Below are 16,225 nucleotides of genomic sequence, written 5' to 3' on the forward strand. Positions count from 1 at the left end.
GACATGGGAAGCTACAGAGCATCATGATCGTCACTCAGGTTGACCACTGATCCTGATGAGATTAGAAGATCACAAGGGGAAGAGGAGCCAGCCAGCACAGTTAAGAAAAGTCCCATTTGGAGAGGCCTTGCCACACACAGCTTGGACCGTAATGCTTTTCTCCCTCCTACGCGTACATCTATCTACGTGTCCTCTTCAAAGGGAGCAGCTGAGCCTTAGAGTGTCCTCTGCTAGTTGACAACAGCAATGCAACCTTAGCCAGACCACTGCTGGTGAGGCAGGCGCCTGACTGCTATATATGCTTGCAAATACCTTTGCCTGTTTTTTCTTCCTAAGGCCTCAGGCTGCTCTCTTTGATGTGTAATACCTTAAAGATTTTAATTCCTCTTTACATCAGCAGAGAGCCTTACTGAGCCCTCCCCACAGCTGCAGCCGTGTAGCAATTTCCTGCCCTTTCTTAAATCAATGAGCTACAAAGATCAGTAATTCCCAACCTTTTCAGGAAACTGTCCAAATTCACTGGGCTAGGACCTTATTAATGCCTTCCACGTTAATCTAGCCCACCATGTACCTGGAACTGCATCAATCCCTCTTCTAAGGCCAGCCTCCAGTGCAGCTGTATCTCTGCACACAGGGAAGACCTTGCACCCGGGGCACATACTACTTCCCCCACGCAGGAGAGGAGAACAGAGTAAGTCACATATGCCTCAAGTATCAGAACTGAAGCTCACAGCGGGAATTAAAGAAGGGTGGTAACATCTCTTTGCATAGCTACAGTAAGATGAGAACAGAGGAGCTGAGCTAGGAAGTCGCTAGGTGGGTGAGATGTCTTCTTTGTTGTCATGGGGAGTGTAGCGTTTAAATGGGTGATGGGCAACACGGGACAGTTGCCCATTCACTGAACAATTCCCATACCAAACTATGAACGAGGTAGCAGTCCTGGTGAACACACACGAGAGGAGCGTGCAAGTAAAAACTGAATTACAGTGCCCATGGGGACAGCAAATGGGGGCTACGCACACAACTTCCACTCTGGTCTGCACGTTCAGAGCCTTGCTTTACAACCCTAGGGTTCTTGTAACGTAGTCATATGTGTCTAATTCTATAATTAATTTCATGTTTAAAGCCTTTGTCACACTGATTTGAAGGGTACCCACGTCTGAAATATTTGGATCTGCTACACACTCTGCTGGACTCATGAATGGCAGAAAAAGTTGGAACTTTTTGTTTGGACTTTCTTATTCTTTTTTGATAACTCTGTAATGTCTTTTACTAGCACAAAAGGTGTTTTGATTAAAGTTCCTGTGTACTATTGTGTTGTTAAAATATAACGTATTCTAAATCATGTTTAAGGTGTTCTACTTAATCTTTTCATAAAAAACCTGACGAAATTAAGCAACACAGTCGAAGTGAAACAATTTGACATCACTGGAGAAAACCTGAAATTGTTTGAAACTAGAACATTTTCGCACTGTTATCCTGCAAACCTATCAGAAACTCAATTTCCCTTCTAATGTAAAGCGAGCATTTGTGTTCCAAGTTTTGGAATTTCCTGTGAAAACGAAAATTAAAAAAAGCCCTTCAGCCAGCTCTACATATCATAAAGAACAAGCAAAAGTATCTAGGTCGCCTCTCCTACAACTTTCATTATTTTGCAGAGTGTTAGCCTGGGACCTATTTGTCTGGTTTACAATCTGCAATCCTCCATTTTTCTATCTCTGTTCTTCATTTTAGTAACAACAACAAAATTTTCTTTTTAAAAAAATCTACAGTATCTCTACAAGTTCATTTATTTTACCTAATTCTTTGAATATCATGGCACCATATCAGTAATACATGAACAGTTTACTAATAACTTATCAGAGATGCTAAAGAACATTTTAATTGTGTTTCTCAACAAGTGGAAAAGCTCAGAGGAACATGAAAAAAATAGAAATGAGCATAAATAAATTAATTATCCAGCAGGAAAAAAAAAAACAACAGCAAAACATATATACAGAAGAAAACAGCCTTGAAAGCAGTGGTAACAGAATGGGTACAGAGGTAGCAGTGAACAGGAAATTAAACATATGACAGCAAAAAAACACAGTCACAGAAAAAAAGTTGTCAAGCAGGAAAGTGATAATCTGTCTTTACAGATATGTCGTCTAAGAGTATCTAAAACCCTCATCGGGGTTTGGGAATGCAGGATCCAGGCGGAAACAGGGTCAGGCTAGCTGGCTAACCTGGAAAGTATTTTCTAAGGAAGCCAATATTATACATTGGATCTGTTTAGGCAAAGTAAACCAGTCCTTCTAACTCCTCTAAGAACTAGTCTACAGCAAACTTCTTCTGTAAGAATTAATTAGGATCACAAAGCGCCTTCCTCAGCCTTCGACACACGCCCTGTGCACTCACTGGGGGAAGGAGAGAGATCAGTGAGGAAACACAAACAAGCTCCTCTTACCTGTTTCTCCCAGAATCTCTGAAACCTTTAGCGAAGGGGTTCCTGTCAATTTTTAATCTGGTGATCTACAAAGGAAGAAAAAGCGAATTAGTTGATCTCTCAATTTTTTTTTTTCTATCAACAGATGAAAATCACTGATAATTACCACTCTTGCCCACACCACCGGTAAGATGATCTTTCACACTTTCCCCAGACTTATATTAAAGTTGCCCTTCCGTTATCCATGAACAGATCATCTGCGTAGCAAATGAACAGTGCCCGAGGCAAAAACCTGACAGTATCGGGAAACCTGGCACAGCGCTGGGCCTGAGAATCTGTTCCCAAAGGAGCAGCACACCTTGGACCCAGGCGCACGACCCCAGGAGCTGTAACTCATCGATGGCCATGTGCTTCGGGAAGCCAGCACACTGCTCAGGTTTGGCTGGTATCTAGGTTATCCCAGCCTCAACACTCTAGATATCCAGCAGCTGGATGCACTCATGGACCTTCAAACAGTGCTAAGGAGAAAAGGCCAAGCAAAGCACAGGTTACAGCCTCCAAAGACGGCAGCTGGCCACCTGGTCATGGGCACAAGGTGCTGCTGTTCCAGCCAGCATCTGGGTGGCCCTTCAAGGGTTTTCTGGTCTGGAAACCACTTTTTTTCTTTTTTTCCCTCCTCTAAACAAAGACGACAACAGCTAGGCTGAGTGCTTTTAGGGAATCTTCCTTCCTGCTTTATTTTTAGACATGAATTCCATGTTGGTAAATATGGAAAATAATATTGGGATTTTGACCTTGCAGCCCGTGGTATCATACTCCCTGTCGGCTATTCCCCAAGCTGGTACAGCACGAGAGCTTCCCTCTGCCAGCCTTACCTTCTCCTGGAGACACTGTCCCTGGAGCGAAAAGAGAGCGAGATCTCCAGATCCTATCAAATTTGAGGTGTTTTTGCTGAAACTGCTCAAAAGGGACTAGTTTAATACAGACTGATCTGAAGCGGATTTGCAGGTGTTTTGCTTCTGTCAGAACCAAGCCCTTACTCTGGATATTAACCTCAGATCTGGAATGCAGCTCCTATTTTTGCAGAAGCTTAATTTGTGAACTTAATTTCCGCTAGCCTGACTTTGCAGCTGTCCTGGGACTTGTGTGCACAGAGAGAGATATGTTCTGTGCAGGATGGAATTACAGCAGAGGGAAACCCTGTGGTGGATTTGCTAACATTTTACAATTGTTTCCAGAGACGCTTCTCCCAGTAAGGCAAAGTTTTACAGCCACTGGAGGGCACATAGGCAGATTCAGGGGATTTAAATTTATTTTTAATGAGAAGGCTTCTCCAACCCATCAGAATCTCCTTGACTTGTATTATAAAAATCCACTCCACAATTTTGAAGGGGGCACAATGCCCAAATGTTTGGAATTCAGAGAGCCAGGAAGAAATTTCAGTGCTGCTTTACACTGAGGTGGCTTACAGAGCCAGTGCCTGACAGACATCCCTCCCTTAGCACCTCCTTACCTACGTAATAATGTCTTATAGGTCCGGTCATTAGGGAAGAATGACAGGCTTCTTTCCTGTCATTTCTTCTCCTTTCTCTATCCTCTTTCCATGTCTGGTCTACAGTTAAAAGTCTGTGGAGTACATGCGTTTGGGCGAGGGGGGCAGGAAATTTCAAATGCTGCAATGGCAGCAAACCCACTGTTGTGTTGCAGTATTTTTTTCTGCTGGAATAGTTCATCCATTTTGGATCCTAATTTAAGTCAATTCAAGGGGACCAGACAGAGAAAAAGTTAGGAGTGGGTATCCAGATGCAGTCATGGGAGCACTGTAAGTACGTGTGCTCCCTCCTATATGTGGCAAAATAAAAACTCTGAGGTGGGTGTTGATCTCTTCTCCCATGTAACTAGCAATAGAACGAGAGGAAATGGCCTCAAGTTGCGCCAGGGGAGATTTAGACTGGATATTAGGAAAAATGTCTTTACTGAGAGAGTGGTGAAGCACTGGAACAGGGTGCCCAGGGAGGTGGTGGAGTCACCATCACTGGAGGTATTCAAGGAACATGTGGACGTGGCATTGTGGGGCATGGTTTAATGGGCATGGTGGTGTTGGGTTGATGGTTGGACTTGATGATCTTACAGGTCTTGTCCAACCGTAGTCATTCTGTGATTCTGTGTGTGATTCTGTGAATTTAGTGAATTGTTATAATTCACAATTGTTACAAATTGGGTAAATATTACAAACGGCCCTGAGCTGACTTGACATGGGTCTCAGTACAAGAACGTCCACTGCATTCATGAAGTCATTCTTCAGACACACAGATGTTGTCATGGAAAAAATATTTACTTCACCATTTCTGATTCCAGACTCCTCTGCAATTTATGGCAGAAAATTGTATAACCTGTTTCCCTAACAGGCTTGATAACAGATTATTTTTCTTCCAAGCCGGTTTGTACCCTCATTCTAGCTTATAATGGTACCTTGCGCTCTCTAAGTGGACACACTACTAACACAGCAAAAAGCTTCACCAACTGAGATTCTGTTTCACATGGCTGGAAAAAAAAAATTATCTTACACGGCCCTTTTAATGCCATCACAACCCCCACCCCAGTAAGGAGGAGAATGGCAGGAAGGGGAAATGGGATGTGCATAGTACCCCTCACCTGAGAATAAAACAGGGAGTATTTTAGGAAGAGAGGCACACTGAGCCCAAAGCATGACAAAGGTGGGGTGAAGGCTAATGGGAATCCCTGAGCAGAGGTGGCTGGCAGATGAGCAATACGTAAGGAGACTACGAAGGGAACGGGTGGATATAAGGAGCTCTCAGTGTGTGCAATGAACATGCCTGCAGAAGCGATGAGGCAGGCCACCTCCTCAAAGACTAGGACACCGTCTTTCACTGGCCACTGAAGGAGAAGGGGGAGCAAATGTGTGTAATCCACAACGAGGCCTTTCCAAATCTCCTTTCTTTGCTGGTGTCTCAAATGCTTACATTCTCAGATGCTCACATTTTCCTCACAATTAATTTCCTCTTAAAGATATAATCTCTTTGGGGAAAACAGGGACAGACAGGGAATTCTGTAATCAAACACTAGTGTGCACTGAGATTACATTTCTTACTGCCATGAAGTCTAGTTGAAGAAAAAGGGCAGATCAGTAACAAAGCTCAGTAGTCAAAGTCTCTACAGATAGGATCCCACTGCGGCAACATCTTTTCCTTATGATATCCGGAGTCAATAGTAACAGTCTCCACCGGGAGCTGTGCAAGATCTGAATCAAACCTGAATTATGCATGAGAATTTCAGTTCATAGGCAATACGTGGACTGCTGCTGCTTATGTTCAAAGGCTTCTTTTGTCAGCAAACTGATGAGATTGTTCTTCTCTAAAACTTTTTCCTTCACTGCTAAAAAAAATTTAAAACCAACTGTGTGTTTTCTCTGTGAGATAACAGATCTGGACTAGTTGTACAGCCTTAAAATTACAGTTTGTACCATGAGGCAGGACAGAAATGTGAACACAATACATCTCTTTATGGTTGACCTCACCTTCTTACTTTTCCGTAAAAACTGCAGGCACCTTATCTGCAAGGTGGTTTTCTAGCTAGATACCTCATGTCTACACACTACCCCATAGCAAGCATCTTCTTTTTGTGCAGAAAAAAACCCCCAGTGAGCCTGTAAAGTGTACACTCTTCTTGAGCTACGTTACTTAGGGAAGGTAACGTCTCAAACACAAAGAGCACACAGATATTTTTATGAACACCCAACATAAAAGGAGCCTGAAGGCACGCAGCTTTACCTGTTGATTTTGGTAGGCTGTCACTGTGGTGAAGACAGTCTCAGGGAAGTTGAAGGTTTTCACCCCATCTCCTGAAGGAACTGGCTTTGTAGGAGAAAGATCACTGCTGAAGTCCTTGCGGATGACATGAACACGGGGCTGGTACTTATGCATAGAATGTAAGATTATCTGAAGAGAAAAGAAAAGGAGAAAGAAAAGGATTTTATTTTTTTTTCCCAAATATTCTACACTACATCCAGATGTACAAGGAATCAGGGATGGACTAAGGGCTAATATGAAGAAAGTTACCCTTTTCTTACAAGTATGTATGAGACAGTTTGTGCTATGTGCAGAGAGAAAGGGGCTTTATAGGGTCAGGCAACATTTTGAGGAAAAGCACTGAAGTAGGGGAAAAAAGCTCCATAACTCCAGAGAGAGACTACAGACACGTGAGCCCAGCAGGACACAGGAGCATGAAAGCAGCAGCAGCAGCACCATTTCACGTCTGAGAAGAGTGAGGCTGGGGCAGCAGGCCCCAGGATTAGCTTCTAACTTACGTGGCCTTGATCATCGAGCTCGTTGTTGGTCAGCTTGAGCTTGTCAAAACTGACCACCTGCCTCATCCAGGTGTCTCCAGAAGCCAGGGAGTCGGGATGGATGTAAACCCTTGGGGGCACTGGGGAGTCGGCATTGCCAGCCACCATCCACTTAGAGCTGTGATACACATACCTGAAAGAGGAAGGGGAGATGGCTAAGGGAACTTGTCGCTCACTAACTCACTGAAGGAACATTTCCAGGGCTCCCCTTCCCCTGCCACCCTACCGCACGCACCCCAAGCTCTCATTTGCAGTCAGGGGAGAATGTGCTTTATTGCAACCTCCTACCTTCTAAATGAAAGCCAGATTACCCCTGAGCCACTTGTTCAGACTTGATTCCTTATTAAAACCACCTTTGCAGTTATTTTCCCTGCAAAACTCTGCCACATGTGCCTTCTCAACTCCTTAACCCTCTCTGAGCCAGAGTAAGAGGCTAGAAAATATGGGTAAACAAAGCCCTCTCTGAAAATATTAATAAATGCCCTGTAATTTCTAGAAATCTGCACTGGCTGCCGGGCCAGACTGTACAAAACACATGTGTCTTCACCCAGAAAGGGCAAAATCCAATGGATACCACAAGAACAATTGATAAAACAGAATTTCTGGTTTGAAATGTTGCAGAACTGGAAATTCCATACAGGATAACAAATGTTGGGATTAGAGGAAAAAGTAATTTTTGTGCTCCTGGTCTTTTGTGATCTTTTGTATTCCTGATCTAGCCACCCTATATATGCCATAAATTTCTCTATCACAGCTTTGCCTAGACACTTTTTTTCTTTCTGTCCTGTGGCTCCTTCAGCCCGAGACATTTCACAAACGGTCCTGCTAATACCTTCTGCCCTGTTCTGCCCCTCATTGGGTCTCTACTCAGCTCTTCTAAGCTATTTCAGTCCTTACCTACAGTGACTCATTTCCTGTATTTTCACAAGAAATGCAAAAAAAAAAAAAAAAAAAGAATCTGTTCCTTTCACTGCTAGACTGCTCTATGTGGCTGCACAAGCTAACAAGGACAGGAACATGGTGTAAGACAGTATCTTTATTTTTGACATCAGTGCTGTCAGAACCACACTCAAAGAAAGGGGAAAAACATCTAGCTGAGTATCAGCCACTGCCTTGATGCTTCCCAGGAAAAGCATTTTCCTGAGAAACACTCTGCACAATCTGAGAGCCAAAATGTAATATTTAGCATTTGAAGCAGAGGATCAATTCCTGAATCCTTGAAATGTGGTGCAGTCAAGACTATTTGGCAAAAAGACTTGCTCTCAGAGGTCTTTTAATGAGTATAGATAAATCACCTCTGTCTGGATAGCTTTCTGGGATGCAGAGGACCATGAGTTTTCCAGAGTACTTTTTAGGATCAGAAGCCCATTAATATCAGAGAAATCTTTTCTTCCTGTCTTTCAGCTCAGCGGTGGAGATTCACCAGAGGGTTTCTCAACGGCTCCACACTGCAGGTCAGGGCCCATATCCCGTGTGGCTGCTGTGCTGGACAGTGAACACTTTTAAACCAAAAATCACTCAATTGAATTCAGGCCAGACCTGAGGCACCCATCTTAGTTCAGCTGCTACTTGCCCATTCCTTTCTTGCTGAAGTCCTTCTAGAGGATCCAGATTCCCCATTGATAACTCCAGTTATCAGTTCCCTCAGACAGTCGTTGCTAATCGTGTCAATTGTGAAATGCATGCTAGGCATCTCCCCGATTAAAAACTGCTATTGGAAAAGAGCAAGATTTCAATCTAGAAGTGCAAGAGAGTACATTAAACCTCTGGGTTTGTGTCTCATGGTTCTGGTCAAATCAACCATGTTGGTGTAAATCAACATGGTCTCCTTCAGCATACCTTTGCAATGGTGTATAATGGCACGTGTCTTTGCCAGGCTGTCATTGTCAGTAAGTTATCATGAGGTTCCTACCTCTGTGCCGAAAAAGCTTACCTGTATCTCTTGTTATCCACAGGCACAATGTCCATGGCAATATAATATTGCTGGTGGGGATCCAAGCCTGTAATTTTCACTCTCATGGCTGGAAACATTCTCCTAGGAAAAGAAGAGTAGAAATAAGGAAGAAAATGGTGAATAAGGAAGGAAATGGTGAATAAGGAAGCTGAAGGGGCTCCTTAGACCTCTCTCTGACACCAGAAGCACGCTACTTTACACAGCCCAGGTCTTGGCATGACTCCTCTGGGCTTGGTGTGGGTAGCAAAGACTGTGCTGGCAGTGGTTTCAATCTTCAATTTCTCACACTTAAGAACAAGAGTAGCAGGATAACAGCCAGTAGGTAACAATAAAACACTCCCAGTCAAGCACTCTCTCTGTTCCCAACTTCTAGCAGACAGTTCTGCTATGCTCCACCCAAACTGTCCCCTCTGGGCATTTCTAGGATGGGCAGTGTACCTTCTTCCTGCTGTTTTTCCCCCTGGCCATCCATCTATAATTATTCTCTCATATTCCGTTAAATGCAGGGTCACTTTAGTTCTCTTTTTTGAGAAAATCGCATTTCAGCATAGGGTTTGATAGTAGTGGAGTAATATTTACAGCAAATCCATTATCCCGAAAGATCCTCTCACTCTTATGTTTATAGCTATTTAAGAAAAAATGCCTCTCAAATGAATCTGCTGATTAGGCATATATTTCTCATTTAACAGAAACACTGGCATTATCATCATGGTTTCCTTGAAGTCCTGGTAGTATTTTGTGCAATCTTTTTAATAAGTGTTGCCCTTTCTACGTCATATGATTCAGATCTGTCTCAAGCATTTTCTCCTGACAGGTAAGTTATGAAACTTTACACCAGCAAGAATCAATTCCCAGCCTTTCTTCTTCTGTCTGAGCACAAGTTTAGCTCTGCTGTGCCCTAGTCACTGTCCTGGAGGTGTTGGTAGCTAGGCAATTATTTCAGAAGAGGACAGCCAAGAATGATTTTAACCTCAAAGCATGTCAGTGTTAGTGTGGCTATGGCATAATTTCTCCTTCTTAAAAATTTTCTGGTTGCTGGTAGTCCAATTGCCATTCTACACTTCCTGCAAACAGCATGCTGAGTCAATTGTTTATGCCATATTATATTTGCAACTAATGCGGTATTTTAACGTCTTCGTGAAATCTGAGGAGCAGAACTGGGTGAAGTGCAAAAGGAAACGAGCAGCAGAGCAGAGCACTGAAAGAAATCCTGTGCTGTTTCACTGACTGTTAACTCAAACCTGAGCTCTACTTGAGTGGCTTCTCAGCCCTTCTTATCTGAGAAAACTTGAGCTGAGGTCCTACAGGCTGGTGTTACTCGGTTGCATGACTTCTGCCCAGAAGATACAGAGCTTTGGTAGGAAAAACTCTGAACGTACTGGATGCTCATAGGAAATTGCATTCTGCTCCTCTGATAAGTAGATATAGCCTTGTGGAATGAGGGTAGTTTGGATGGAGGGAGGATATTAAAGGGGAATTTAAAATCACAATGCCAAAATTGTGGAAAAGTGTACAAGAAATGTCTGTCCACTGTTTCTAGGGGCCATCCCTAGAAAGCACTGTGACACTTTCTTTTCTATTTAGTGAGGAGCTGTGAAATGTCAGAGAAGAAGATTTAGATCTCCTCCCAATGTTTCTGTTTCTCAAGGTATTACCGGCGAACACAGCGTGGAGGAGGAAGCAAACAGGAAAGTTTACATCAGTGTCTCCAATCACATCTCTAATACTGTGCACTGAAGGGATGCGGCCACGAGAAGCTATTTTATTCTTTCCCAACCAGGTCACATAGGTCCACTTGCAGAAGAGAGTGGGAAGGAGGAGGCTGGTGCTCAGCCTTCGCCCTACCTGCAGCTCTTCCATTTCAGGCCACTGAGGAGGAAAGTTCTGACCTATTAGTAACTGCATCTGCCTTGGAGAAGGGCATTTATCGGGGGGGGGAAGGGAGAGCCCCACCCCACAGCGGCCGGAGCACAGCTAACGTGAGTTACGAGAAACATAAAACTGTCAGAAAACTGTCTGCAGAAACCCTTCAAGGAGAGAGCAGATTTGTGCAACTAACGGCGTGAGTTTGCTAGTTGAATGATTTGGGGGGAAAAAAGGAAGAATGGATTAGTCTTTGGTGGCTTGAGGGCATTACCTTGTTTCTACCACAATGGCTCATTAAATCTGCCAAGCCAAATGGGTACAGGATGTGCCATTTTACAGTCCAGCTCTCCTTAATTGGAGAGAGGTGGCTTGGGAGCAGCTTAAGAGGTAGGTCATGTTTCAGAGGGTTGATGAGAAACCCAGGATTAAATCTGAGTCTCTTTGGGTCTAAGTCTGAGCGCTGTATTGGCAAAATTGAAAGCTGTGTGTCCCAAGAAGCTCTCTCCAAATCTGCAGCCCCGTGTAAAGTTGCAGGATAGCCTGTGGCGTTGTTTGCTTATGAAATGCCTTGTAAAAGATTACCACAGACCATTCAACAGGCTTAGAGGCTAATCTCTAAAATGATCGGAGAGAGCTCGGCTGATCCCACTGCTTTCTCGAAGGTTTAAGCGTACTTTTAAAGTTTTGTAAATTATTACTGTTTTTCTTTTTCTGTGGGTGTAAAAGTAACTCAGGTTTCTTTGCCATAAGGATGTGGCCTGGAACTGCCACAGCAGGTCTCCAGCAGCACTGCTGCGTGGAAAGGGGAAAATGGAAAAGGCAGAGGCACACAGTGGCCGCTCAGGGATGTACTCAGGTGTAATCCTGGTTTAAGTCCCTGTGCTCTGTGTTTCCTCTTGGCTGGCTCTCGGCCCCCCTATAGAAAATGTGAGGCTCAAAGGTTTGGAAGGAATTCAGGCCATTTGAATATGGCTGTATTAATAAACAGTCAAGAATCTTTCATCTAGAAAGATATCAGCTGGCTTTATAGTCAACAGCTACAGACACGAAGGCCATCTGTTTTCATAGGGAACATGTGATGACACTTGATATATATTTTAGGAGGAGGTTTTATATCAGCAGCAGTTTGGGATGATCAAGTTATTTATATGTTAGCTTTACCACTCAGCAGGAAAACAGTCTTCCTAAACTTAAACTGTGAACTTACACACAGTACCCTTTTAGGGGAAATCTGATGTGATATGAAATATGTTATTACAATTATTTCAGGACCACTTAGAAGTGTTTTATAAAGCATTTTTGCAAAAATCATGTGCCTCAGTCTACTGAACTCCTGTCTCCTTCTACAATGAGAATGAGGCTCATGAAACTCTGAATGTGAAGAAAATTAATGATATATAAAGATGTCTAAAACTGATTAAAATAATATTTGCTAGCACAGTAGTGTACTGATATTAAGAACCATGTTTGGGAACTGTCAGCAATAGAAAGAAGTAGTTGGATTGTGGCAGCCAGCATTTTTTTTTTTTATTGTTAAAATTTTTATTTAACACAAAAATCTATTTTCCTTTGTGAAAACTGTTCAAAGAAGGAGGATCACAGCTATATCCCCAAACTGGAGGGTTTTTTCCCAATAGTGTAATGCTTCAGTTTCTAACCCTTAGGAGTCTCAAGGTGCCAACTGGATAGTTTAGACTGGATATTAGGAAAAATTTCTTCCCTGAAAGAGTTATCAGACACTGGAACGGGCTGCCCAGGGGCGTGGTTGAGTCACCATTCCTGGAGGTTTTTAAAAGACGTGTGGATGAGGCGCTTAGGGACGTGGTTTAGTGGTGGACTTAGCAGGGTTAGGTTGATAGTTGGACTTGATGATTTCAAAGGTCTTTTTCAACCTAAATGATTCGATTTGATTCGATTCGATTCGATTCAATTTTAGCTCTTATCCCTGCCCCTTGAGCCAGCATATGTGAAGCTTGTGTCAAGTTGGATTTTTCTTCAAAGTTGGCCTGCTCTGAGTGGAGGCATGGGTCAGATGACCTCCAAAGATCCCTTCCAGCATAAATTCATTCTCTGTTTCACAGCTTAGTTTTAGAGAGGCCAATTCCCAGCTCGGGGATAAGAAATTAAAAGGTACCTGGTGGGTTGTCTCAAAACACAAATGCAATTCCTTGAAGCTCTTCAGACATTGGAAATACTCTTGTACAAACAGCTTAGTGAGCAGAAGTCAGATGAGAGTTTAAAAGGACTACAGAATGTACTGTACAGTTTTCATGACTGTTTAGTGTAATCATTTATACACTGCGTAAACAACAACTCAACTTAAATAAGATGAAATTTGCTGAAGGGTGACATGTGCTAAATGCAAACCCTAAAATGAAGGGATGTACTCTTCAACTGTAGCAAAAGACAATTTTTCTGTTGACAGTCATAGTCACAGAGTAGTCACTTCCCAGTCATAAAATATCTGATTGAGAAACTCTGCAAAATAATCTGATTTAGGTTTGCAGATTAAGTGTGCACGGTGTTTACAATGTGCATGAGTTTACAGGGCAGGGTGAAGTTATCATTGCTATTTTATATCTCATATTTCCTTGCATTTAAGACCGGTGCCAAATATATATTTCTTTATAAAAACAAACCTGTGAGGGAAGGCAAGGCAAAGCAAGGCAAGGCAAGGCAAGGCAAGGCAGGAATGCCTTTCTGTTTCCCTCTGCAGCATGGGATCATGTAGAGGAGATGTTTGTGTGGAGAGGAAAAGCTGAGGGCAGGGTTTGGGAGCAAAAGGATTTATTGTTTATGAGGGAGAAAGAGCCCAGCAGATCTTCCCAGTAGCTCCCAAAGGGGACATTTTTCTGGAAGCTGGAGAAAGCCTATCTGGCTGACTAGGCCAGGACCTCTGGGCAGCAGTTTGGTAGCTGTAGCCTGCCAGACCTTGTTCTGAGAAGTCCTCTCTAAGGGCCCCTTCAGCATCAACAGAGCTTTGCAACAATATCCTTGCTGCTGTCTTTAACTGAAGAGCACTGTGGTGCCCACCCTTCCTTCCACTGGAAATAAAAGAAAGCATTTGGTAATGTAAACAGCCCCAAGTACACGTTTCAAACAACTCAGACTCATGGTTTCAGGGAGGCAAACTCCAGACAAAATACCATTTAACCCATCAGGAGGCACAGAGGAGTCAGCAGAGGACAAGGTCACCTGTTCTACTCACTGCTGGCTTTTTCCACTCTTATTACTGAGCCTGGCCTCGGCACTTAGGTTTGAGCCATCCTGCCGTACAGCTGTGATAACTATGATATGACAGATGAGATCATTTCCCTCATTGTTGAGATGAGATCCTGGCTCTGTGACAGGTAGAACCTGGGTCCCCAGAGGAATACCTCCTGGCAGGACTTGTGTGCGTGGCCGCACTCGTACAACCACCTCTGTAAACAGTAGGCAGCGCTTCCCTTCCAGAGCAGGACTGAAGCACTCCTTACGGTGCATTCCCCCAGTAATACATGCACACCGCTTTCCCCTTTGGGCAGCACTTCTATGCAGCGTAACTAAAAGTTACCTCTGCAGCTCAGGTGACCGTGGACTTTAGCTAGGGATTGCAGGGGGTTTGGGTTTGCCAGGGTACGTGCGTGATTACCGTTGGTCAAAGGGAGTAGAGAAGAAGAGTTAAAGATGTTTTTAGGACTAGTTGCTTAAATCAGTATGACCTGGGGCTTAAGTTAGATTTATTTTATTTTGTATAGAGTCTAAGGTTGCCTATCAAACAAAAAGGAGATAAAAGTGATTGCAGATTTGAATGCACTGCAGCTGACAGAAAGCCATTTGCATCTTTTGCACAAAGAACAAAGGATTCTTGCTATAAGCATCTTATTGAATTCTGAATAACAACGTTTTGATGGAAAGGAAGAAATGAAAAGTTCTAAGAGGACTGAAGTAGGTTTAGGAAACAGACAAAAAATAGACATCTATAAATACAGCATCAAGAAAAGAAAAAACAAAGCAGAATGAAATAGGAGTGGGAGCCTGAAAGTTAAAAAGTATAGCAGGCCTGACATAGGCAGGATATAGCTCCAGAAATATGTTTGAAATGAGAACGTAGGTTAGAAACTAGCATTACACTGTAAGAGCAGAAAGACATTGCGGGGTCAGGCAGGAACCAAGCAGTGCCTTACGAGTCACAGAAAATTAAGGAGCAGCTGTAGTTATAGGCAACTGAGTCTGTAATTATAAGGGCTTTCAAAACAAGAAGGCCTTACAGGACTCACACAGGGTTTCCAAAGAGAAAGCAACAAGAAGAGAAAAATCTTCCCTGTGGGAGGAAGAAGTTGCAAATGACACTGTGCGTCTCTCACAATTTCAATAAGTAGTAGGAAATCTTCAGGCAGTAACAGCAGTTCTGCTATTTTTGCCAGAAATCATACAATCTAATCTATGGGATGCATCATATATCATACATCTCATATGGAGAAACAGGACTGCTAGACTCAGCTCTCACCCATCACAGACACATCCTCTCTGAAAGAAAAATGTTTAATCTGAGAGGTTAAACATTTAATTTGTGAATTTTATCATATCTATACGGACCATGCCCAATAAACAGATGTACTACCTAAAGAAACTGCCCATCTCTTCATTATGTTTTGCAGTGGTTAACCTACAAATGTAGTCAGCAGGGAAAATAATTCCCTCCAATATTGTTAACATTGCTTCTGGAGAAGAACATCATCAAGCAGAAAAACTACATATATTTAGTAGCTATATAGATTTTGTGTGGGCAGCCAGTGATGAGCCAGCTGGCTATCAGGACTCAAGTAATGATAAGCATCTTCTTTCAGGGAGAAAGAATATTATTTAGGATTGTAAAGAATATATGATTTGCACAGTAAGTTATGGCTCTGTATTGTGATACATGGTCTTTCGTAAGTGGAAAGATTATCAAGGCTGGAGCTTGCAAGGGCACTTGAGAATGCTATTAATGGTGTTACAGAAGAAAAACTCAGAAAGAGAAATATTCTTTATAGTCCTTACAGGTTTCCCTACATCTATTCCCTACTAAAAATTATAAAAATACATATTTTTGGGCTGCTTCAAATAAAGTTAGGGTGACTATCTTTCTTAACATGTGCTGTTAAACACCTCTGACAGCTGCATAAACAGGGAAAGAGATATTTCGTCAGAAAACGCAGACCAAGGTTTTCCCCAAAGCATAGAGACCTCTCCTCCAAAACATGAAAACCAAAATCTTTGAGCCAATATCTAAGAAAATCAAAACATTTTTTTTTTTTTTATTTGGGGCCAGGTTGAAGCAAAGATAAAAAATCAGATGGGGGAAGTGAATCTGTATGTTTTGGTTTGGGGTGCTTCTTTACTAAATGGGGCTCATTTTTCCTGTCATGGTGCTTCACTGGAATTGTTGTTCAGCTGCATCGTGTACCCACATGGAAGGAACTATGTACATCTCACAAGAATTCTTACTTAGCTTCCTCTTATCACTGTGTCATTAGGGATATGTATCTATTGTTTGTAATGATGATATGTGATGTGGGAGGCTGTATTTGTCAGAAAGGCAACATGAATGGCAAGTCCCATGAACCACTGCTGACATGAAACATTTCAATTC

General features: G+C 42.7%; 1 protein-coding gene across 1 annotated transcript in view; it reads right to left on the minus strand.

The window, feature by feature from the left end:
- The window catches only part of TBX15 (T-box transcription factor 15), a 98,564-nt gene that overhangs the window by 21,347 nt on the left and 60,992 nt on the right, over window positions 1-16,225 (minus strand). The window contains exons 3-6 of the mRNA XM_059823051.1: window positions 8,725-8,826; window positions 6,753-6,924; window positions 6,217-6,384; window positions 2,447-2,511 (exon numbers count right to left, since the gene is read on the minus strand). Coding sequence (XP_059679034.1) covers window positions 2,447-2,511; window positions 6,217-6,384; window positions 6,753-6,924; window positions 8,725-8,826 — 507 coding nt within the window. The remainder of the gene's footprint in view (window positions 1-2,446; window positions 2,512-6,216; window positions 6,385-6,752; window positions 6,925-8,724; window positions 8,827-16,225) is intronic.

The sequence above is a fragment of the Gavia stellata genome, chromosome 1 (genome assembly GCF_030936135.1).
Source record: "Gavia stellata isolate bGavSte3 chromosome 1, bGavSte3.hap2, whole genome shotgun sequence".
NCBI lineage: Eukaryota > Metazoa > Chordata > Aves > Gaviiformes > Gaviidae > Gavia > Gavia stellata.